Genomic DNA, 25,420 nt, shown 5'->3' with positions numbered 1-25,420 from the left:
TTTCATTAAAAAAATTAAACAAGTAGGGTTACTCCTTCCACTAAATGAAATTCCATTCTATATGAAATGGAAAGAATGTGTAAAATGACCTGTGGGAATATCATAATATATCCCATTATTTTTAATACAAAAGCTACTCTTGAAACATTATGCTCTAGATGATGCAATTATACTTTGATATTAAATTCTGAAACCATTTCACTATTTTTACATTTTGGTAATTGAACAAAATATTTAAAATAATTTCTCATATTAAAAATGGACACATTATACCTACCATTTAGACCATTAATTTGATAATCTGTAATTACCTTTTAATATGCTGTTAAACTTGTTAGCAGTGCCATTCAATAATCTGCAATTTAGTTCTTCAGGGAAACATGTAACCGAAGCCACAACATTGCACAAAATAACGTGTTAAAGAAATGAAGTACGTAGGGCTATCGGTGGTCTGGCAAGAGTAGTGTAAAGATTAAATCATTTATAAGGGCTACAAATATTATAAACCCAAATCACTGACTCTGACTGGTGTTTTACTCGTCACATCAGTGCATTGTTGGAGTGGAAGGACTTGACTATCTCTTGATTCTTCAAGCCCTTAGCATCTGATCTCAGCCACACAAGGAAGCACCAGATGGAGATCAGATGAACAGCAACAACAAAAATCACACTTTAGGCATTGAAGGAACTCTGAATAAGTTTTTTTTTTGTTCAAATTAATGGGGTGTGGAGAACATTGGCAGATAAAATGTTATCCCGCATTGTTCGCTCAACTTAGTGGCTTGCCGGACAAATTTAGGGATAGGTTAACAATCGACCACATTGATGATTTTGCCATCATCAGACCAGAGCGTAAAGATGGCTGAAGGATTCTAAATATATTTTTCTCCTCGACGCACAAAACCATTTGGCTCACAAAGTCCATATTGGCTTCTCGCAGAGCAATCCATCAGTCCTATATTTCTCTGTGGCCCTGCAACCATGGTCAACATTACCAAGTAGAAACAAGGAACTGCAGATACTGGTTAATATACAAAAGGACACAAAGTGATGGAGTAACTTAACAGAGACTTCTCGATCCAAAACTTCATCTATCCATATTCTCCAGAGATACTGCCTGACTTGCTGAGTTACTCCAGCACATTACTAAATTAACTTTTTTTTAGCTTTCAGAATTATTCAGTTATTTGAGTTTAAAATCCACAGCTGCCTGTGGTGAAATCTGAACTCGCATCCCCATGTCAATATTCTGTCTCCATGTCAGTGCATCACACAGACGACTCCCCACCAATTACTCCATCTATATTTCACACTGCCTTGGCAAAGCAGCTAATACAATCAAAAAGACGTCACACCCCTGTCATTCTTTCTTCTCCCTGCTCCCATTGAGTAAATGGTACAGAAGCTTGGAAGTGCGCACCACCAGACTCAGGAACAACTTGTTCCCCTCTGAATGGTCTTTCCATAAGATAGGGTATTGTCCGATTCACCACTGCCACGTTGGACCTTGTCCATGGAACTGTTGCATAACGTGCTGGGAACTATATTCGCACCCTATATTTTCCCCTTTCTCGTACCTAATGTAGTTAAGTCTGACCTGATTGTATTTATGTATAGTATTATCTGATTTAATTTAATTGCATGCAGAACAAAGCTTTTCACTGTACCTCGGTACACATGACAATAATAAACCAAAACCTAAATATTCCAATAGCCTGGATACCAATTCAGTAACTTAATCGTGGTGTCACTGTACCTCAATAGAATTGAGAAGATATGATTATAGAAGTTAAGATTGTTCTCCTCACATAGGCGGGGCGTAGATAAGGAAGAGTGTCGCAGGTGGCAGTAGCTCTGTAACCAAAGGTCACAGATTGAAGGTAAAAGACAAAGGAACGGGTGGGGAGGGGAGGGAGAAGATATCTTTACACATTGAATAATTATGTCCTTGAGAGCATTGCTTGAATGATTGTGGAAGCAGATTTACTAGGGAACTAGATATACACTTCAAAGAGGAAAAAAAAGCAGAACTATGGAGAAAGTGGCAAGTGGGGCAATTTGGACAGCTTATACGAAGAGTCAACTACACACCAAATGATCTCTTTCTGAGCCTTATTTAATCACATGATGATGAAGGGATTCAAAAGCTTTTTTGGTTATTGCCCATGAATAATTTACCCTCTAATTTTTCGTCCTTCATGTGCTGGGGTTCGTGTTGATTGAGCAAAACAATGCAACTCTTGGGCAGCCCCAATGCTGGAATGCTACACATTATTGTGTACCAAGGGCGAAGAGGTTATTCTACTAAGAGGTGGCAATTCACCATCCCAACCATACTGAGGGCAGCCGACCTGGAAAAAGCATTAATAATGCTTCTGCTGCAGCCTTGCTTTCCTGGGTATTATTCATCTCATGTGGCAATCATGCCCCTGGCCTATTCCACCACAAAGACCTTCAGTTTGATAAATTTCTCTTTTTCCTCTGGCAAAAACTGATTTGATCAGTTTGATTTATTACTCTTTTTCTGATGTTTTGCCAATTTAATTTTCTAGCTTGCTGCAAATATATTAACTGCAAGCAACTTATGGCAGCTGAATTTTTGTTATGTTTTGCTTATCCAGTTCTTAATGTTATCATTGATACCGATTTCAGTTATACCTGCCTTGCACGTATTTACTGAGAAAAAATGATCTATTTGATCTGTTTAATTTCCAACTATATAAACACAACTTTTATGCATATGGGCTCCTCGTTATCTGATGCCTAAGGCCCCATCTGCTTTGAACTCACGATCAGTGCTGTTAGCTTGTCTACTCTTATCTGATCACCTGTGGGCCAGAGGCGACATCTCAGAAAATGATTACACCTCAGGTTTGTAATGTCAAAATGTTTGTGCCAGATTGACTACAAAGGCTCAGTGAAACATAAACAAGGGGGAAATGTTTATCACAGAATCCCACGTTTACATAATCAAATCTATTCAGTCAAGAAGATAATCCGACTAGTTCAGATTATGAATGATAATCAGATAGTGATCGATGCCAGTCTGGGGTGTGGGGGATTTCTCACCCCAAAATAAAAGAGCCAGTTAGGAGGATTCCACTTTGTAAGACTCCAGGCTTGCTAATATAAACAAAGCTATACCAGCAATGAGCAAGATTAAAACCCACCTGTCTGACCTGCCCCCTGGAAAGGAATGCAGTGAAGACAGAAAAGGCAAGGCTTTTGCTATGCAATCTGAAAAGTGGGTTTGGCAGAAAAGCACAAACCAGCTTGCTAGAAACTTAATCAATGAAGAAGCATTCAAAACATACAACTCTGGTCACAGTCTACAAAAGCTATCACAATTTATACCAAATTTTGTTTGTGACTCTTGTACATCAACATCGCATAATGAAACGACCTGTGTTAACATTTTATAGTGGGATTTTCCAATGCAGTTACTTTCAGAATGAACCAACTGGCACACTCAAAATATTTTCTTGAAAACTATTAGATGCCACATGACCCTCAATAATACCCAAAATAACATTTGAGGAAACATTTAAAGAAGTTCACCATTACATGATTAAGTTTTCTTACCAAATTGTCTTTGGCATATTCAACATCTTTAGAACTCATCAGCTTATGCAAAACACAAAGTGCTGGAGGAACTTAGCGGGTCAGGCAGTATCTGTGGAGGTATCTGAATTAAACTCCATTTGGCATTCCTAAGGCCATTTAACCAGCTGATCAAGATCCCACTGTAATTCTTTGATAATCTTCATCACTGTCTATGATACCACCTATTTTAGTGTCATCTGCAAACTTACTTACGAATGCTTCATACATTCTGATCCAAATCATTGCTGTAGATGCCTGACAATGAGCCCAAACTGACATAAAAAGAGGGTAGAGTAGCTGTCCTATTGTCGAGAGATTTCAGAGATGAATGTACGGCCAAGGAGACGGCATATGCAGTGAACCTGTTGAGACAGTGTGCAAATTGCAGTGGATCAAGGTTGTCTGGGAGGCTGGAGATGACATGCACCATGACCAGCCTCTCGAAACTCTTTATTATGGTGGATATCAGAGACACCAAGTAGTTATTAAGGCATGCTACCTTGCTTTTCTTTGAAACTGGGATGATAGGGGTCTCCTTAAACGGGTTCAAAACTCAGAATGATGTCCAAGATCGATTCATGTGTGGTCTCACTGATGAACTTACAAAGTCACAATTTCTTAATACATGGACAGTTTGAGAAAGCATGCAGAGCTACAAGTACCACAGATTCACGTTTAAGAATGCGAGGAATTTTCAGTCAATAAAGGATGCAAAGGAGCATTCTGAACGTAGGCCAGTGAACATGAAAGGCAGCACAAGTAAATCTTCAGATCGCATTGCAAAAGCCTTGCTATTATTGCCTGGGCAACAACATATCCTAATAATGTTCATTCAGCACTGCTTGCTTTCAGCTGTAATATGATGGCTCATACATCATTAATCTATTGAAAGTCATTCTTCTCAGCATTAGGGCATCGCTGCGTGATTTCCTGAGCAGTGCCCTGGGCCCAGCCAATTTCAGCTGTTTTTTAAAAAATTTCCTTGCATCATATGGTCAGAACTAGGGATGTTCATTGATGATCGTACAACATTCAATTCTACGTACAGCTCCTTGGATGATGATGTAATCCATGGACTAAAGCAGCAAGATTGAATTGAAGTGTAAGTTGCAGCATGGAAACAGGCCCTTCAGCCCACCGAGTCCATGCTGACCTTCAATTACCCGTTCTCACTAGTTCTGTTATCACATTTTCGCATCCACTCCCTACACACTAGTGGCAATTTTACAGAGGCCAATGAACCTACGAATCTTTGGGATGTGGGAGGAAATCAGAGCACCTGGAGGAAACCCACACTGTCACAGGAAGAATGTGCAAACCCCATACAGACAGCTCCCGAGGTCTGGATCAAAACCAGTTTTTGAGAATATTCAGGCATGTGCTGATGACTGGAAAGTGTCATTATTACCAAACAATTTCTCTAATAAGAGAGCATCTAACCAACTACTCTTGATAGTTTGATGGTTAATGGCATCACCACTGCCTAATCCTTGCTTCGCCATTAACACAAGGGCATCACAACTAAACAGAAACATTCTCAGAACCACCACATAAAATAAAATGGCTACAAAAACAGGTCTGAATCTGTGGCATCTCATTTACCTCCTCGCACCCTAAAGTCTTTCCATTATTTTCAAGGTCCAAGCTAGAAATGTGATGGAATAATTTTCACATTTGATTTCAATGGAAGGAAATGGATGGCGAAGACTAGGTAAGTACTTTTTACATATATTTGTAAAGAGTTTTAATCTGCATGAAAGTGTTTTTAGTATGGGTTTTTGTTTACTTTTCATTTGTAATTTCTTATTTCTGTTTTGACTATTTTTCATCATCACCAGAGCATTCAGAAATACTTTTTTCTGTGACTGTTCAGACAACCTCTCGGGCATGGCAGAGCTGGCTGCTTGATTTTTCATATTTTTGACGGGTGGGGCTTGTGTTGAGTACTCAGTGTCCCTTCCATCACATGGGTCCTTGCGGGAACACAGTGCTGGCTTTCACCCACACTTTCCCACCGGGAGGGCTGGTTCAGGCAAGTCCGTTTTCTTCTGAATCTGACGTCAGTGGTGAGAACAGTTAGCACACCAGTGCACTGCAAAAGCTGTTGGGCCAAGTTTGTGCAGGTTTCAAACTGTACAGAATGAATAAAGTTTCAAAAAATGTACGAAAAATGAAAATTAAAAGAAGCCTTCCTACTTTTAGAGTATGGCTGAAATAATGTCTTCTGAATGTAATTATTACAAAATTCATTACTCACAAATTCCTTGTAGTACAGGAGAGAATTGCTTGATATTATTATGCATTCGTTATGTTTGAAGGAATAATATTATAATATATTAACAGATTGCAATTATTCCGCTTGCAGGAAATGGCAAGTGATCATATTTACAAAAATATAACTTTTAAGTCCTTGAATGACATGTTGGCTTTTAATAATTCACTTGTATTATAACTTTCATATGGCTGGATGCTTTACAAAGGTGAACTTGGTAGAATATTAAGATCACAAAAATGGATAAACAACACTCAACCCAAAAGCCCTTCAATCTTCCACCAATCATGTTTCAACAGGTAATCATTCATTGTCGAAGGACCCGTATGGAAAGTAGTATGAATGAAATAGAAGTCTGACTAATAATCTACTAAGTCAACTGCATGTGACCCCTCTATTCTACATTAACTTTTACTTTGAAAATGATTTTGCTAGTGCAGCATTTTAATCTTTTGTTAAACTATCCGACTGAGTTGTGAATGCACAGAATTGCGAACTAAGTGCCAGGATTCATGAGGTAAAACATTTATTCTTGAACTGACCTACCACACAATCTTTACAGGTGACCATACAGCATGGGCCATGACTTGATTTGGGAGATCAGACTTGAGCTCTTTTCAACCCATGAAAGTGCCAGTGAATAGTTATGCGAATTCTTTCAATGTATTGTGCGTACATCACCCCTTTACTTATGGTAATTTCAAATAAATTTTCCATAACTGCCTCGCATAACAAGAACATCCAAGGGAATTATATAAAGCTAAAAAAACATTATAAAATGTTAAACTATCCCGCAAAAGGCTAATGACCAAGATTATTTCTGTAGATTTAAAAAGATATTGGATGATTCATCATCATCATCATTAACCTGAAAATTTCACACAGAAACTGAATAGCAAGCAGTTCCCTTTCTTGCAGAGAACCACCGTCAGAAGTTGAGAGGGAGGCAGCAAAGAAGCAGAAAGAGAACATATTCTGTATGCAAATTTCTGTATGCAGAAATTTAATCTCATTCCTAAATAAATAATTTAAAACAACTTCTAAATTAGTTGCTTTTTCTCCAGCGACCATGACTGTTTTATTTATGATATGCTGTGCCCTCCGGGCCCTGTTCATTTACTTAAGCAGAGCGATAATTTTAATATCAACTGAATGGCAGTTGTAAATTGTTTTCGATCTTAACTATATTAATTAGAGCTAGTGGTCTCATAGCAAACAGGATTACAAGGTGTTTTCTGAGCCGTCTGCTTGAGTCTCATGCTCAGTGTGGCCATCTTGCTCTTTACTGTGGCCTGACACGAGCTCTGCACTCTCCAATTAATTGTTTACTATCTGGATTATCAATACAAAAGAACACAAATAGTCCCAAATCAGACTTGCCACACAAGAATTACAAATTGCAAAAGAAAAATAACACACCACATAATCATGCGAGGAATAGAGTCTCTTGCCCAGAGTAGGTGAATTGAGGACCAGAGGACATAGGTTTAAGGTGAAGGGGAAAAGATTTAATAGGAATCTGAGTGCTAACTTTTTCATGGTGGGTGGATGGAATAAGCTGACAGAGAAGGTAGTTGAGGCAGGGACTATCCCAACATTTAAGAGGCAGTCAAATCAGGTACATGGCTAGGACAGGTTTGGAGGGATATGGGCCAAAAAGCGGGCAGGTTGGATTCTTGCATAGCTGGGATATGTTGGCCCATGTGGACAAGTTGGGCCGAAGGGTATGTTTCACACTGCATCACTCTGTGACTCAACTCAAATTGGAGTGGATTTCAAAAGGCAAGTACTTCTTTCCTTACTGATGAAAAGTTATTCCCTGAATTGACAACTCTAGTTTTCACTCCGTAGATGTTGTATAACATGCTGAGCATTTAATGCTCAGAGTCCAAGACTGATCACAATACAGGTAATTCTGCGATAATGCAATAGCTGTGTTCCTAAGAAACCTCGCGTTGTTCAAAGTCATGTTATAAAAACAATTGTGTCAATGAGGGAAAGAGGATTAGGTGCTAGAGAGTTTCAGATTCGCAAAGACAACGTTATTTTTCCCGGATGATTTTCAAAGGTAAAGGTCTTTTTAATAGCTCCAAGTTTACCTTTGTAAACCGTGAGTTAAAAATACCAGAGGCTGCATGTTACATTGTTTAATGGAGTTCAATGCACAAGTGAAAAGGATGTTGCCAGGACTCGAGGTTGGGCAGCCACGGACTTTACTCCATAGAGTATGGGAGACTGAGGAGTGATCTCATAGAGGTGTATAATATCATGAGGGGTCTGGATAGGGTTAAAGCACACAGCCTTTTGTAATAAGGAGCTAGATAGCATAAGGAGTTAAGATGAGAGGGGAAAGAGTTAAAAGGAACCTGAGGTACAGCTTTTTCACACAGAGGGTGGTTTGTATATGGAACAAGCTGCCAGAAGAATTGGATGAGGCAGTTACTATAATAAAATTTAGAAAACATTTGGACAGGAACATGAATAGGAAAGATTTAGATGGATATGGGTCAAGTGCTGGCATATGGGACGAGGGTAGATGAGTATCTTGGTTGGCATGGATGGGTTGGATCAAAGTGCCTGTTTCTATGAGTTTATAACTCTATAGCTAAGCGTCATTAGAAGGGATTGCAAAGAAACTTAATTTAATTTTCAATATAATCATTTAATGTAAGCTGAAATAGATTGGCTTGCATAAAACTATAACAATGAACTTTTAATCAGTTATTACATGCTGTTCATACATTTTTCATCTCCGTGACAGAACTCATGGAGCTTTTGAAAATACTGTTTTTAATAAGGACCAACAAATGCAGAACAGATGTGAGACAAAATAGTTTGATGCTGGCGAACATCTATTAACAAAATGCACAATGGAAAAATGCTTGTATTGCAGTTTTTGTTGGTTTGTTTAGATGATACGCTGCTTACTTGATTGTATTTGGCAGAAATTCTTGATTAAAACAAAATATATCACATTCTGCCTGAATCTGGCCCACTAATAGCCCAGGAAGGGTGAGAGGGTGCAGAAAAGATTCACGAGGATGTAGCCTGGATTAAAAGGCGTGAGTTGGAAGGCTGGCTCTGTTTTCCCTGGAGTGAATGAAGCTGAGAGGTATCACAGGTGTCTGAGGGGTGTTCTTTTCACACAAGGAGTAGTTGGTATCTGGAATGAACTGCCAGCGGAGAATGGCAGGAACAGTAAAAACATTTAATAGGCATCTGGACAGTTACGGGAGTAGGCATGGCATTCCGTAATTAATGCAGGCAAGGGAGATTAGTATAGGTAGGCATGATGGCAGGCCGAGGTATAGTTTCTGTTTTAATGCTGTACAACTTTAGGATATTAAATCTGACAATAATATTTGAGGGGGTGCACAAAAAGTTTTAATTTTCATGTACATGTCAAGGTGTGAGAAGCTTGTAATGTAACTTCTAATTAATGTGTGTCATACTAGATTTCAGCACATTTTTATATGCTTCCTTCACATCTTGTGACCATTCTGATCTGTATTCAGGCTTCTGCTCTTACTTTATCGTGAAACCTCTTTGGAGCACAAAGAGAAGCAACATGCAGCTAATGGCAATGACCCTTGAGACCCTGTGACTGACTGACTGTCCCACAATTCACCCCTTGATGTGATGAAACCTTAAACAAAGAGCATAATAGGCGGTTCGAGAATTCCACTGATAGCACGGACCAGTTTGTATCACCATTCAACTTCTGTTGTCAAAGCAAAAGAATCATTAGCCATTCTGCAGCAAGTAGATAAAGCAAGTAAATCACGTCTCCCTGGAGCCATCCTTTCACAATAGGCTGGCACAGACAGCATCAGCTGGTTACTTGAAGAGCTGACATGGGTGTGCATGATGTACACCAGCAGTTCGTAGATGAAGCAAAAATCCTTTTGATTTCTGGAGACTATCTTTGCATCACAGTGCCTCAAAGAGCAACAAACTCAAGGCTAAGGCCTGTTGAAGTGGCACGGTGGTGTAGCATCCAATTCATTTACACATATTGCACATAATAAAAGCCCCAGCATTGATCTCTACAGTACATCATGCGTTCATTTCCAGTCAGAAGTGGACTCAAATCCCTCCATGTCCAAACGTTCCAATTATTGACAACACATACAGGCCCACTGCCATTCCAGATATCTGCAGTTTCTGACTAATTCTAACCTCTTACGCAATCTCAAATTGCATCATCATTGACAGATGTGTTTTCACTGCCTGGGGAATTCCATCCCTAAATCTCCCATCTCTTTTTCCTTCTTAAGAAGCTCCTTAAAAGCCATCTCTTTGACCATAAAAGATTAGCTTTGCTCGGAGAAAGGTCAGCCAGGATCATGTTGCACATCATTGTTACAGTTCATCACTTTCAAAGTGTGTGTAGCATTCCTGTAACCAGGACAGAGTGCAGCGACGACTGATTTGAAGGATATGGCTTGAGGTTCATTTTCTGGCTCCCCTAAACTGATGAGAATGGTAGAGCACGCAATGTGCCAGGCCACCAGATTACAGAATATGGTGAAGTACTGCAAATAAAGTGCTTGATCTGCCAGATTTGCTTTAGAGGTATAGTCAAAGAGCTATAGTCTTCAGCCCAACTCATTCATGCTGACCAAGTTGCCTAACCAATCTATTCCCACCACCTTTCACCTGGCCCATATCCCTCCAAGAATTTATATCTTAGGAACAGCTTCTTCCCCTCTGTTATCAGGTTTTCAGGAAACATTGAAAATAGGTGCAAGAGTAGGCCATATTGCCCTTCGAGCCAGCACGGCCATTCAATATGCTCATGGTTGATCATCCTAAATCAGTACCCCTTCCTGCTTTCTCCCCATATCCCTTGATTCCGTTAGCCCTAAGAGCTATATCTCTCTTGAAAACATCCAGTTAATTGGTCTCCACTGCCTTCTGTGGCAGAGAATTCCACAGATTCACAACTCCCTGGGTGTTCAGCTTCTTCCCCTTTTTCTACCCTTCCAATATCAGTCTTCTGAACAGTCCTTCAATAAGGTATGGTGCAGTCCAATTCTCCTCTACCTCACAGCAGACATTGAACTTCAATGCTAAGAATCATATTCTGCACTCTGTATCTTTCTCTTCACTCTGCCTATTGTACCATTTTGGCTTGATTGTATTTATATATAGTATTATCTCTCTCTCTCTTTCTCTCCGTCTTTTGTCCTCTCTCAAACCACTTCAGTAAACATAAGAATCAAATCAGAAATGTGATTGAACATTCTTTGGTCCACCTTAGTCGATTCGACCACTTCAATATTGGGAGGTTTGGCATCATGCAAACAGAGACTAATTGGTGTGATCAGTAGACACTAAACTCAATATTCAGCCTCTCAATCCCCAGCATATTATAACTGTAATAAATACATTGTTTGTAAACTAAAAACTCACCTCTCCCTGAGACCTCTGTCAACAAAAAAGGCAAGAGCAGTAAAACTATGAAAATACATCTAGGTTTTTGTGTCTTAGCTGCTGGCAAAGAAAAACATTGATGGAACGAGCCTATTTCATCATTATCTACAGCCTGCTATATAAAAGCAAAAATATTTCAAAAATATTTCAAAAAATAAAGTCAAGACATAATCAGAAAATGTGAAAACACACAGCAAGCCAAGCTACATATGCAGAGATAAAGTTGCTTTCATCTAGCCATCTAAAATAATCACTGTATTTTCTGCCACAAATTGCCTGACCTATTTAGTATATCCAGCACTTTTTATATTAATCCACTGCCAACATTACCTGATATAACGGTGAATCTGATGTTTTAGTAAACCAACTCAAAGTAAGAGCTTTAATAAAACTCAGTGACAGCTTGCAAACATTGATCTTGGATGAATTATATCACTTGTTTATATATATATTCCGAGTTTTGCTTTTGAACTTTATGGTATCACTGCACCTCCCACACGTGAGAGGGCAATGCTGGATCTAGTATTGGGAAATTGGGAAGGGCAAGTTAATGAAGTGTGTGTGGAGGACCCTTTTGGGACCAGTGACCACAGTTCGATTAGGTTTAAGATAGTTATGGATAGGGACGGAGAACGTCCACGTGTTAAAATGCTCAGCTGGGGTAAGGCCAATTTTGAGGGTATGAGAGAAGGTCTCACTCAAGTTGACTGGAGCATGTTATTAGAGGGGAAAGGAACATCGGCCAAGTGGGATGTTTTTAAAAGTGTACTGAAGAAAGCTCAGGATGTGTATGTCCCCGTTAGAGAAAGGGCAAAGCAGGCAAACGTATGGAAGCTTGGCTGACGAGGGAAATTCAGTCTGAAGAAGGGTTTCGACCCGAAACGTCACCCATTCCTTCTCTCCTGAGATGCTGCCTGACCCGCTGAATTACTCAGCATTTTGTGTCTACCTTCAATTTGAACCAGCATCTGCAGTTATTTTCCTACACAGGGAAATTGAGACGTTAGTCAAAAACAAGAACAATGCATGGGACAGGTATAGTGCATCCCTGGAGGAGTTTTGGGAACTATGGAGTAAACTAAAAAAGGAAACCCGAAGGGCAAAAAGGGGCCAGGACATAGCTCTGGCGGGTAGCATTAAGGACAATCCTAAATGTCCTAAATGAGTATTTCTCTGTATTTACCGAGGAGAAAGACAGTAGGACGGAGGAAATTGGAGCAGTCACTAGAAGTGTCTTGAGAGCAGTCAGGGTTACTGTTGAAGAAGTACTGAAGGTATTGTCGTGTTTGAAGGTTGACAAATCTCCAGGGCCTGATCTGATATATTCAAGGACATTGTGGGAAACTAGAAAGGAAATTGCGGGAGCCCTGGTTGAAATTTACAAGTCGTCCTTAAATACAGGAGAGATGCCGGAAGACTGGAGGGTGGCAAATGTTGTGCCTCTTCTCAAGAAGGGCTGCAGGGAAAATGCTGGGAACTATAGGCCAGTGAGCTTAACATCTGTAGTTGGTAAGTTAATGGAGAGTATTCTGAGGGATAGGTGATACAGGCATTTGGATGGGCAAGGGCTGATTAGGGATAGTCAGCATGGGTTTGTACTTGGGAGGTCATGTCTCACAAATCTGATTGATTTTTTTGAAGACGTGACCAAAAAGGTTGATGAGGGCAGAGCTGTAGATGTTGTGTGAATGGACTTCAGCAAGGCGTTCGACAAGGTTCTGCATGGTAGGCTGCTCTGGAAGGTTAGATCTATGTGATCCAAGGAGAGATAGCTGAATGGATAGCAAAGTGGTTCCATGGAAGGAAGCAGAGGATAATGGTGGAAGGTTGCATCTCAGACTGGATGCCTGTGACTAGTGGTGTGCCTCAGGGTTCGGTGCTGGGCCGTTACCGTTTGTCATCTACATCAATGATTTGGATGAGAACATACAGGGCAAGATTAACAAGTTTGCTGATGATACAAAAGTTAGTGGTTTTGCAGATAGTGAAGATGGTTGTGAACGGTTGCAGCAGGATCTGGGTCGATTGGCCAGGTGGGCGGAGGAATGGTTGATGAAATTTAATACAGAGAAGTGTGAGGTGTTGCATTTTGGGATGTCGAACAAGGGCAGGACATGCATAGTGAATGGTAGACCTCTGGGTAGTGTTGTAGAGCAGAGGATCTAGCAGTACAGGTGCATGGTTCCTTGAAGGTTGAGTCGCAGGTAGATAAGGTGGTCAAAAAGGTTTTTGGCACTTTGGCCTTCATCAGTTAGCGTATTGAGTACAGAAGTTGGGAGGTCATGTTGCAGATGTATAAGACGTTCGTGGGACCGCATTTAGAATATTGTGTTCAGTTCTGGAATGTTCAGTTTCCGTGTTATAGGAAAGATATTGTCAAGCTTGAAAGGGTTCAGAAAAGATTTACAAGGATCTTGTCATGACTAGAGGGTGTGAGCTATATGGAGAGATTGAGTAGGCTGGGTCTCTGTTCCATGGAGCACGGGAGGATGAGGGGTGATCTTATAGAGGTATACAAAATCATGAGAGGAATAGATCGGGGTAGATGCACAAAGTCTTTTGTCCAGAATAGGGAAATCGAGGACCAGAGGACATAGGTTCAAGGTGAAGGGGAAAAGATTTAATAGGAATCCAAGGGGTAAATTTTTCACACAAAGGGTGGTGGGTGTTTGGAACAAACTGCTAGAGGAGATAGTTGAGGCTGGGACTATTCCAACATTTAAGAAACAGTTAGACATGTACATGGATAGGACAGGTTTGGAGGGATATGGACCAAGTGCAGGCAAGTGGGACTCATGTAGCTGGGACATGTTGGCCGGTGTGAGTGAATTGGGCCGAAGGGCCTGTTTCCACACTGTATCACTCTATGACTCAATGTGCTGGTGCTATGAAACACACTCCAAAGAATGCACGACCCCACATTTACTGAGATTCATTGGATCACAAATGTCCCGAAGCTGAACCCTTGGCTTCTCTACACTACAGCAATCACCTTTTACAAAATAATTCATGCTAGATTATTTGGAACATTTCCGAATCAACTATAGAATGTAACAAGTAAAGACACAAGGTACTGGAATAACTCAGCGGCTCAGACAGCATCTCTGGAAAGCATGGATGTGACGTTTTGGGTTGGGATTCTTCTTCAGACCTATTAACAAACCTATTCTGACTATTAACAAACTTTCATCTTTAATTTTAGCACTGAAAAATTAAGCTTCCATTCATCAGGATACCTAAGCATGCAGGAGCAGTATATACATAAGATTGGATTTATCCATAGCATTTGAAAACAACAGCACCTTCGCTAGTGGATGGCACTGCATGTATACAGAGTACATACAAGCACTGTGACGTTCTCCACATGACGCAGGTCTGGGTATGGAAAACAGAAGCAACCTTGGGATGCATAGGTACTTGATCAAAGGGAGCAGAGTATCACAGTGACAGGAGGTGGGACGACCTCCTATGATGGTCGCAGCTATGATGTGGAGCCTTTCTCATTTTCTGCATGCCCTCTGGCACCCTGATCGTTGCAACCTGATTTTAGTTTTTAAATAAATAACAGGCAATGGCATAGAGTCAGAGATTTATGCCGCACGGAAACAGACCCCTCGGCTCAACTTGTCCGTGTCAACCAAGGTGCTTAACTCAACTAGTCCCACCTGCCTGCATCCAGCCAATATCCCTCGAAACCTTTCCTATCCATGTACCTGTCCAGATGTCTTTAAACATTTTACATGACCAGTTATCAGAATTCTGCACTGATACATTGAAACTCACCTTCAACACCTTCTGAGCAGCACATTATTGAATAATTTCATTATTAAACAAAAATCAATGATAAACATTGAAACATGAGGGAGAGAAGGACAAATTAATCAAATCACCATGATATTCAGAAATAGTTAGTTACTACCAGACTTAGCATCTCACAGTAACATCTATATACTAAAACTCTTGTTTGTCTGTTTGTTTATTCCTGAACTACAGCCAAAACTATGGGATAGTGCGACAATTTTAGGCCCACCTTCCTCACCGTCGTCCCTTTGATGCTAATGGAAGTGGTTTCATTGAAAAACGTGTTATATTTTTCGTTATTCACATTTTATAGTTTAAATCTATCTCCTAGGGAGGGAGGGGGTAGGGAGGGAGGTGGGAGGAAGGGAGGGGGGAAGGAGGGAGGATAAGGAGAGTGGAGGGGGATGGTGTGGGGAGGAAGGGGAAAGGGGGAGGGGAAAAGGGGGGAGGGGGTGTATATTAATATGTGCTCTGGACACAGCCAAAACAGTACACAATAGCGCGACAATTTTAGTCCCACCTTACTCACCATTGTCCTGGGATTCAAATAAATGAGTTTTTATTAAAAAATCACTTTTCAATCTTTCAAAATCACGTTTTAAAGTTAAAGATATCACTTTTCTCTCCGTTTGGCTGTCACCCGCGGATATCACAATGGGACCTGCTGAGTGATGGCCAATGATGGATGCGCAGTTTTACATATCCGCGCCTGCACAGTTGGGACCCGTTTATCGCCAAAACCTCCGTGCCTGTGCAGTTGCATCCCATTCACTAATACTTACGTGTCACCCGAGTGGGGGGAGGTGGGTTATGATGGTTCGACTTGCAAGAGTTGGCCTTTGCGATGGTGCAAACAGCAGCCACCTGTAGCGAGCCGTCGCTTGCTTCCGGACATGTGATCGCCTTTGCAATGGTGCAAACGGCAGGGACCCGTAGCGAGCCGCCGCTCGCCTCCGAACATGATTGCGCGTTTTCAATGCATTTCGACTTACATGTGTGCAGAATCCAACGGCTCCAAATGGGATGGGGTGGGTGGGGGGGAGGGGGAAAAGGGGGGGGGGAAGGGGGAGTGGGAGCGAGTGCGGGTAGGGGGGAAGGGGAGGGGTAGTGGGGATGGGGGGAGGAGGGGAGAGGAAGGGTGGGGGGAGTGGGGACGGGGGGGGAGTGGGGGTGGGAGGGAGGGTGCTAGACCAATGCAGGAGAGGATTTGAGTCCATGGCTCACTCTGGGTGCCACGCTGGTGGCACGGGGCTGAGGTGAGTGGCGCCCTCTCCCCTTCCCTGTCTCCCCTCGCCCGCCCAGGAGAGGCCAGCACGGAAGATTTGGACCCAACAGGTCCACTTGGTCTAGTTTTTTCCACAATTTACTAACATCGACCAATTCTTCTTGCGGATGTTACCAAACAATAGATGACATTCCCACAATATTCAATGAATTCATGAACTTTCGAATCCTAATGAGACTGTTTTTATCTTATTTTCTCATGACGTTGGTAGGTTTCAATTCCATAGCAGTCCATTAAAACATCAGACAAAAGCACAATGCTTCAGATAGAAGTAAACATTTATGGTGCAGCAGTCAAGCTGACTGAACATTATACCCAAGTATAAACTTGCTCTTAAAAACGTTAATCCATTTGCTGGATGGTAAAGATCTTTGGAAGACCAAGGTGATTCTTTCCCTGAAGGGAACTTTGGGACCCAGTCTGAAGATCCAAAATATTGCCTATCCATGTTCTCAACAGATGCTGCCTGACCCGCTGAGTTATTCCAGCACTTTGTGATTGTTGTTCAAGATTGCAGCATCTGCAATTCCCTCTGTCTCCTGATTCTTCCCCTTGTAGTCCTGAAGGCCAATTATGACATACCACCTATTGCCCCAATTGGCTTTCAACACGTGGCAAGATCCTTCTGTCATAGATCAGATATTAAGTTCTGCATTCAGTAGGCCAAAAGAGCAGCACAATATTTTTATTTGAGAACAGAACTGAATAATTCTGCCAAGTTGGAAACTCAAACCAAAACACATTAACATTTGTGACCCCAATTTTTCCTATTCTGTGTGTCTGAAATTAACTTCTAATCAACTCAGCTGCAAATTGCACTTTGGAACTAGCAGAAACCTTCAAACAATGCAACAATATTTAAGGTGGAGAAGAGGGATATATTGCTGATCATCACATGAGGTCCCACTGTTTGAGGTACATTAGACATTAAGCACACATGCATTCTCACCTCTTTTTCATGCATTCGAACTAGAGTCTGATCGCTGATGAATGTGCTAACATTTCTCAGGTTTGCTTGAGGTAAAATCTATTAAAAAAATAAGAAAACAATATATTGAGTTCATTGAAAAAGATAATGGTATTGGAAGGTGAGGGAGCGTTTGTGAGTCTCAATTTCATAATGCAGATATAAGGTACGTAAAACCCCAATAATCTGGTATCCTTAAGACATTGGTGGGGCCAGATTAGTCGACTCCCTGGACCACTAGCTGTTTTATTTATATAATATTCTAAGTCACTTTTATAGACGTAATACTGTATTATTATAACATTTCTAGTGAACCAGGTGAGTTTAAAGGGAGCATAAAAACTGGTTGCTGCTGATTGTAAAGAGAACGCAGGAACCAGTAAGTGGGAAAGGAGCATGGAAATCATGTCCCAGTGGAAAGGGAGCTTGGGAACCGGAGTGGGAAAGGTGCGTGGGAAATGAGTGATAAGTGATTGAAGAGAGAGCGTGGGCACCACGGTGGTCCCAGGTGAGTGGATCGGGAAAATGGGAACCGTCCCAGGCGAGCAGAATGGGAGCGTGGGAACTGGGTCCCATGTGAGTGGAGAGCGTGGGAACCTGATCCCAGGTGAGTGGAAACAGAGGTAGGAAGCAGTGAGTGGAAGGTGTGCAACAGAGATCCCCTTAAGTGGAAAGAGAGCACTGGAACTCGGACCCCTGTGAACAAGGACCTTGTGAATGCAATGGGGGCACAGAAAATATGAACCTGTCGAATTGAACAGGAGCACAGCAAACCTCACTTGGTGAGCTGGATGCCGAACTATCAGTATTTGCGAATAGAGGGTGGATTATCAGAATTTTATGTATTTGTCACCTTAATCACCTGATCCGTGATTATTTGGGAATCAAACACCTACCGGAGACAAAGGTATTGGTTTTTCTCGTAAATATCTGGGGTTTTCAATCTGAAAAACAAAAAGAATGCCAAAGTTGTTACTGATTGTGGTGGTCTCATTTTCCCATTTAACTCTCAAACACACTGTCAACTAACTCCAAGGCAAAGCTTGCCTACAGCGCAATTTGCTTCTAACCAGTCATTTTTGATTTTGGAGTATTTGCACATATTGAGATTATTACTCAAATGCTACCCTTTCCAAAAAAAAAGATAATAAAATCTTCACTTCCTAACCAAAAAGACGTGAGATTTAACTGGTTAATTTATTGGTCCATATTTCAGCAGATATTTCAACGCAACTAATACTAATCACATAATGTTTTGACTTCCTGGCCTAGTGCTATTTTGGGTGGAGTCTTTGTTCACTGGTGTAAACCATTCATATTAAAGCCGTTGCCATAATGCAAATATGGTGTTAATGGAAAATTAAATTAGCCAATATTCTCAGGTCTGTTTGTTCTCTAGAACATAGAACAGTACGGGAACAGTCCGTTCAACCCACCGCCTTTGTTCTGACCATGATGCCAATCTAAAATCAACTGTCTGCACATGGTCTGTATCCCTCTATTCCCTATCTGTTAACTTGTCTGTCTAAATGCCCTTCGATTGATGTTATAATTTACTACTTATGTTTTTATGATGGCTATAGAGGTTGCGAAAGACATAAAGAAATACAAGTTGTGCTTCTTTTCCATAAACAAACTTGACTCAACCTTCCTGCAATAAAATAGCCAATGGTTGACAAATGTATTGACAATCTTACCAGCCACCACCAACTCCACATTTGGAATAAGAGAAAGCAAACTCAACTTGGAAATCTGACTCACTCCAGACCCAGACCCAACCATACCCCGGTTCCTTTGTTTTGGTCTAGATTTATTATTTCATGTGTACTGAGGTACAGTGAAAAGCTTAGTTTTGCATGCTATTAAATGAGATCAGATAATACTATATATAAATACAATCAAGTCAAACTCAGGTAAAGCAAAGGGGAAGATATGGTGTGCAGAATATAGTCCTCAACATTGTAGTGTATCAGTCCATGGACAGAATTCAATATCTGCAATGGGTAGAGGTGATTCGGACGGCACCCTATCTTATGGAAGGACAATGCGGAAGCCTAACAGAGGAGAGACAGCTGTTCACAAGTCTGGTGGTGCGCATTTTCATGCTTCTGTACCTTTTGCTCAACGGGAGCAGGGAGAAGGAAGAATGACCAAGTTGGGACGTCTTTGATTATGTTGGTTGTCTTTCCAAAGCAGTGTGAACTGTAAATGGAGTCGATGGTGAGGAGTCAGGTGTGTGATGGAATGGGCGACATCCACAACTCTGCAATTTTTTGCAGTCTTGCCAGAGCTATTCCCAAACTAAGCTGTGATACAATCCGACCGTATGTTTTCAATGGTGCATCTTTAAAAGTTTTTAAGTCATTGGAGAGATGCTGAATTTCCTCAGTCGACTAAGGAAATCGAGACGTTAGTGTCCCTTCATGGTTGTTGCATCAATGTGATTGGTCGTTGGCAGTATTAACTCCAAGGAACTGAAACCTCTCAACCATTTCCACTTCAGCACCATTGATGCCAATTGGCTTGTACACCAGCAGCCTTCCTGAAGTTGATAACTTTGTCTTGTTGACATTGGAGGAGAGGTTGACGTTGTGATATCATGTTACCAAGTTCTCTATCTCCCACCAGCTGTTTTTTGTGAGGCAGCTCATTTATCCTATTTTGGCTGAAGTCAACTAATGTAGAGGATACTAGCAATCACAGACAGTGACTAACGACGGATAGGTTCAGTTGGCTGTCTGGTCAGAGCTAATATCCTGCCTTATATCAAAGAAATCTTCTTTATCTACAGCACTTATAATCAAAGAGTGATACCCAGCGCGGAAACAGGCCCTTCGGCCTAACTTGTCCACACCGGCCAACATGCCCCAGCTACACTAGTCCCACCTGTCCACGTTTGCCCCATATCCCTCCAAACCTGTCCTATCCATGTACCTGCCCAACTGTTTCTTAAAAGTTGAGATAGTCCCTGCCTCAACTAGCTCCTCTGGCAGCTTGTTCCATACATCCAGCACCATTTGTGTGAAAAAATTATCCCTTAAATCTTTTCCCCTTCACCTTAAGCCTATGTCCTACTCTGCCGACCTACTCTGGGCAAGAGACTCTGTGCATCTACCCGATCTATTCCTCTCATGACTTTACACACCTCTATAAGATCACCCCTCATCATCCTGCGCTCCAAGGAATAGAGTCCCAGCCTACCAAACCTCTCCCTATAGCTCAGACCCTCTAGTCCTGGCGACATCCTTGTAAATCTTCTCTGTACCCTTTCCAGCTTGACAATATAGTTCCTATAACAGTGTCCAGAACTGAACACAATACTCTAAATGCAGCCTCACCAATGTCTTATATAACTGTAGCATGACCTCACAACTTCTATACTCAATACTCTGCCTGATGAAGGCCAATGTGCCAAAAGCCTTTTTGACCACCCTATCAACCTGCAACTCTACCTTCAAGGGCCCAGCACTCCTAGATCCCTCTACTCAACAACACTCCCCAGAACCCTACCAGTCACTGTTTAGGCCCTGCCCATGTTTGACTTCCAAAATGAAACACCTCACATTTCTCTGTATTAAATTAACTGAGCAAGAATGCTTTAATTTTATACTAAGAATTTGTATTAGACTTAGGGGTATTCCGATAGTCTTCCTGGAATGTTCCTGAACCAATATTGTTTGAACACAATAGTGCCCTCCATGGATGTCTGGGCCCACACATTCATAGCATCTACTCAAGTGTGGTAACTGAAGGCAATTAACACCAATGGAGCCATTTGATACAAACATGTGAATTATATGCTGGAGTACGCCCCACAATTCCTCGAACCTGCTCTGCCATTTAATATCATAGCTAAGGTCATAAGTGATAGAAGCAGAATTAGGCCATTCGGCCCATCAAGTCTACTCCGCCATTCAATCATGGCTGATCTATCTCTCCCTCCTAACCCCATTCTCCTGCCTTCTCCCCATAACCCCTGACACCCGTACTAATCAGGAATCTATGTCTCTGCTGTAAAAATATCCACAACATTCTGTGGCTAAGAATTCCAGATTCACCACCTTTTGACTTCACCACCAAATTCCTCCTCATCTCCCTCTTAGAGGAAGGTCCTTTAATTCTGAGGCTATGACCTCTAACAGATATATAACAACAGTCCTAGACTCCCCCACGAGTGGAAACATCCTCTCTACATCCACTCTATTCAAGCCTTTCACTATTCAATAAGTTTCAACGAAGTCCCCCCTCATTCTTCCAAACTCCAGCGAGTACAGGCCCAGTGTTGACATACGCTCATCATATGATAACCCACTCATTCTTGGGATCATTCTTGTAAACCTTATTTGGACCCTCTCCAGAGTCAGCACATCCTTCCTCAGTCATGGCGCCCAAAATTGCATACAATACTCCAAATGCAGCCCAACCACCACCTTATAGAGCCTCAGCATTACATCCGTTTTAGCTGATAATAGCTAACTAGCTGATGTGATTATAATCTCAACATCAAATCACTGTTTATCCACAATGATCTTTCTCTCCCTTGATTGACAAGAGTATATCTACTTCTGAATTAAAAATATTCAGACTCTGCTTCAATCGTCCTTTGCAGAATAACATGCCAAAGAATCACGATACTCTGAAAAGAAGATTCACCTCATTTCTGTATTAAATAGGAAACACCTTATTTTTAAGCAGTGGCCCATTGCTTGATTCTCCGACAAACAGAAACGTACTTTCTGCATCCATCCTTTCCACTCTTCAGAACACTGCATGTATTAATCAGGATGGGATAGTGGTGCAGTGCTAGGTTTGCTGCCTTACAGCACCAGAGACCCAGGTTCAGTCTGTAAGGAGTTTGTACGTTATCCCTGTGATCGCATGGGTTTTCTCTGGGTGCTCCGGTTTCCTCCCACACCAAGACATAGAGGTTTGCAGGTTAACTGGCTTCAGTAAAATTGTAAATTGTCGCCTGCACTAGTGTAGGTTAGTGCGAGTGTACGGGGTGATCGCTGGTCGGCACAGAGGTGGTGGGCCAAATGGCCTGTTTCCATGCTGCATCTCTAAAGTCTAAAGTAAAGGTTCTCTCTCTCTTCAAAACTACATGGAATACAAGTCCACCCTTCTGTTCAAAACTGTCTCAAAATATATCCTGCCCATTCCAGGCATCATTCTCATTTCATTGCAGGTTTTCAGTCAATATATCCTAGCTACAAATACCTCAGCCAAAATATCTAAGAACGAATGTATGTTATGTACAGGAAAAGTGACGATTGATTTACTCATTTACCCGATGTTCGTTTATTGTATCATTGAGTATTATTTATTTATCTGTGTTACTGCATTAACGTGCCTGTTAGGCTGCAGCATTGTTCATTGCCGGTACATATGAAAATTAAACTCTCTTGATCTTCTTGACACCACATTGAACATGCAAAAATAAGTTTCTGATCCAAGAAACAATTGGACATTTTCCCAATTTGGTTGAGTCTTAATTCACAAATTAATTTTGTGTCAGTGAAATCTCAAGTATCAATTCAAATCTTTTTCAGAAAATTATATTTTAAAAGATTTTGATTTAAAAAATTAGCTTAATTCTTAAAAATGATTTTCAATGGCTAGCTGCAAATTGTCACAATTCTGAAGAACCATGTCATTCTGAGCAGAGCACCATATGTATTTTGAATACAATACAATATATCTTTATTGTCATTGTACAGGGGTCCAACGAGATTGGGAATGCGCCTTCCATACGATGTAATAAATTAATTAGCTAATCAGTATAAATTTAGACAACCCAGTGAACAAAATTAGAAAGTTTTAAAACAGAAAAAAGTTCAAGTAGGTCTGTGCCAACTCGCTGTGCGATGTGACCATCCAGCTCAGCAGGACCGGTTCATAGCAGCTATGGCCCTGGGGATGAAGCTGTTCCTGAGTCTGGAGGTGCGGGCGTAGAAGGCCTTGTAGCGTCTGCCCGATGGTAGAATTTCAAACAGACTATTGCAGGGGTGTGAGGAGTCTTTGTGAATGCTGGTGGCTTTTCTGAGACATCGTGTGTTGTAGATGCCCTCCAAGGCTGGTAGCTGTGTTCTGATAGTCTTCTGAGCTCTATGGACTACCCGCTGAAGAGCTCTCCTCTCTGCCTCCGTGCAGCTGAGATGCCACACAGGGATGCCATGCGTTAGGATGCTCTCTATGGTGCAGCGGTAGAAGGTCGGCACCAGCTGTTGGGGCAGACCAGACTTCTTCAGTGTTCTCAGGTAAACAGTTGTTGCTGCGCCTTCTTGATCAGCGCAGCGGTGTTAGTGGACCATGTGAGGTCCTCCGAAATGCGAGTGCCCAGAAACTTGAAGCTGGACACAGCTCCCTGTTGTGTGATCTACGGAAGTTGATGAATAGAAAGTACTTTGGATAAATATAATTTTTAAATTCATTCAAGGGATTATGGGCTTCACTGAACCAGTAGTGAAACATCTAGCTCTAATTGCCCTGGAGAAGGTGGTGGTATGCTTCCTTCCACATTTCTTGAGATGCGAGTATACCCACAATGCTATCAAGAGAGAATTCACAGGATATTGACCCAGTGATATTGAAGTGAAATATTTCAAAGTTAATCTTTCCCCTCTCACCTTAAACCTAAGCCCTCTAGTTCTTGATTCCCAACACACGGGGGAAAGGCAGTACATTCACCATATATATTCCCCTTGCGATTCTACACACCTCTGTAAGATCACTCCTCAGTCTCTTTAGCTCCAAGGAATAAAGTCCAAGCCTGCCCAAACTCTCCCTGTGGATCAGACCCTCAAGTCCTGGCAACATCCTCATAAATCTTCTCTGTACATTTTCTAGGTTATGTATCTTTCCTAAAGCAGCATGACCAAAACTGAACACGATACTACACTTATGGCCTCACCAACATCTGAAGAAGGGTCTCGACCCGAAACGTCACCCATTCCTTCTCTCCTGAGATGCTGCCTGACCTGCTGAGTTACTCCAGCATTTTGTGAAATAAATACCTTCGATTTGTACCAGCATCTGCAGTTATTTTCCTGTACAAGCATTGTGTATCAGTAGTGAATTATTCTATGTTGTATTGGATATTTATTTATTGTGTTGCTGTGTTCAAGTGTGTACAAAACTGCAGCGAGTAAGAATTTTATTGTCCCATTTCCAGTGCACGTGACGATTAAGCATTCTTGGCTCAAAGAGTACATGGGGTGTGGTGAAAGAAGCGATCGGTTCAGGAGACCAACAGCAGTGGGGAAGAACATGGATGTCCAGACATTCAATCCTACATCTTCCAGTAGGTAAAAGAGAGAAGAGACAATGACCAGGGTGATAGAAGGAACACCGCCACACCTAATCTCCTTTTGAAACTTGATCGTTCTTTGGTCATGGGTGGCTTCAATAGCTGAGGAATCATGAATAAATCCAACCGTTGTGTAATCATCAGCAAACTTCTGGCCTTATAATTAAAGCAAGGAGATTAAGAAGGTTAGTCCTTGGGCATTATCCTACCTCCAGGAACTCCTGCAGAGATGAGTAATGAACTATGTACTCTAATACACCATTTCCAAATAACATTAAGATGATTCAGCAGGTCCCACTCCAGCTGAGTGTTTTATTACCACCAATGGATAATTACAAATATTACAAGCTTCAACTGCAACTTGTTTTTCTGTTTCTTACACCTTATTACTTGAACATTGAATGACAAGATCACTGGTGAACCAGGGTGTTGAGACTTAATTTTGACCCTGTGGAGATGCCAAATCATTTAATTATTAAATAACAGCACTTTACTAATTAAATTTCAAGCCTGTGCACATTAATCAAGTCTCATCACATCTTCAGGTTAAAAAGTATTCAGTAATATGTGAAAATAGTACTTTAACCTAAGAAACATGTCTAAGCCTGAAAATTATTGGAGACCGATGAAAAATTCAGAGAAGCAAGTATTCAATTTCATTTATGCAACAATTAAATGCTATCCAAATTAAAATCCACCATGAAGATGTTCAGAGTTTAACTATGGACCATAAATGAATGAGCCTGCATA

At 41.3% G+C, this 25,420-nt stretch overlaps 1 protein-coding gene across 5 annotated transcripts in view; it reads right to left on the bottom strand.

The window, feature by feature from the left end:
* cep112 (centrosomal protein 112) overlaps window positions 1–25,420 on the bottom strand; it is a 289,566-nt gene that overhangs the window by 206,829 nt on the left and 57,317 nt on the right. For all 5 annotated transcript variants that reach the window (XR_013547414.1, XM_078401444.1, XM_078401446.1 and 2 more), the window contains exons 7-8: window positions 18,261–18,308; window positions 17,347–17,424 (exon numbers count right to left, since the gene is read on the bottom strand). Coding sequence is in view for 4 of the 5 variants with exons in the window: in XM_078401444.1 (XP_078257570.1) it covers window positions 17,347–17,424; window positions 18,261–18,308 (126 nt within the window). In the remaining variant the exon portion in view is untranslated. The remainder of the gene's footprint in view (window positions 1–17,346; window positions 17,425–18,260; window positions 18,309–25,420) is intronic.

This window comes from Rhinoraja longicauda, chromosome 6, assembly GCF_053455715.1.
Source record: "Rhinoraja longicauda isolate Sanriku21f chromosome 6, sRhiLon1.1, whole genome shotgun sequence".
Taxonomy (NCBI): domain Eukaryota; kingdom Metazoa; phylum Chordata; class Chondrichthyes; order Rajiformes; family Arhynchobatidae; genus Rhinoraja; species Rhinoraja longicauda.
Note: the sequence above shows the minus strand (reverse complement) of the source record. Positions and strands in the feature narration are given on the sequence as shown.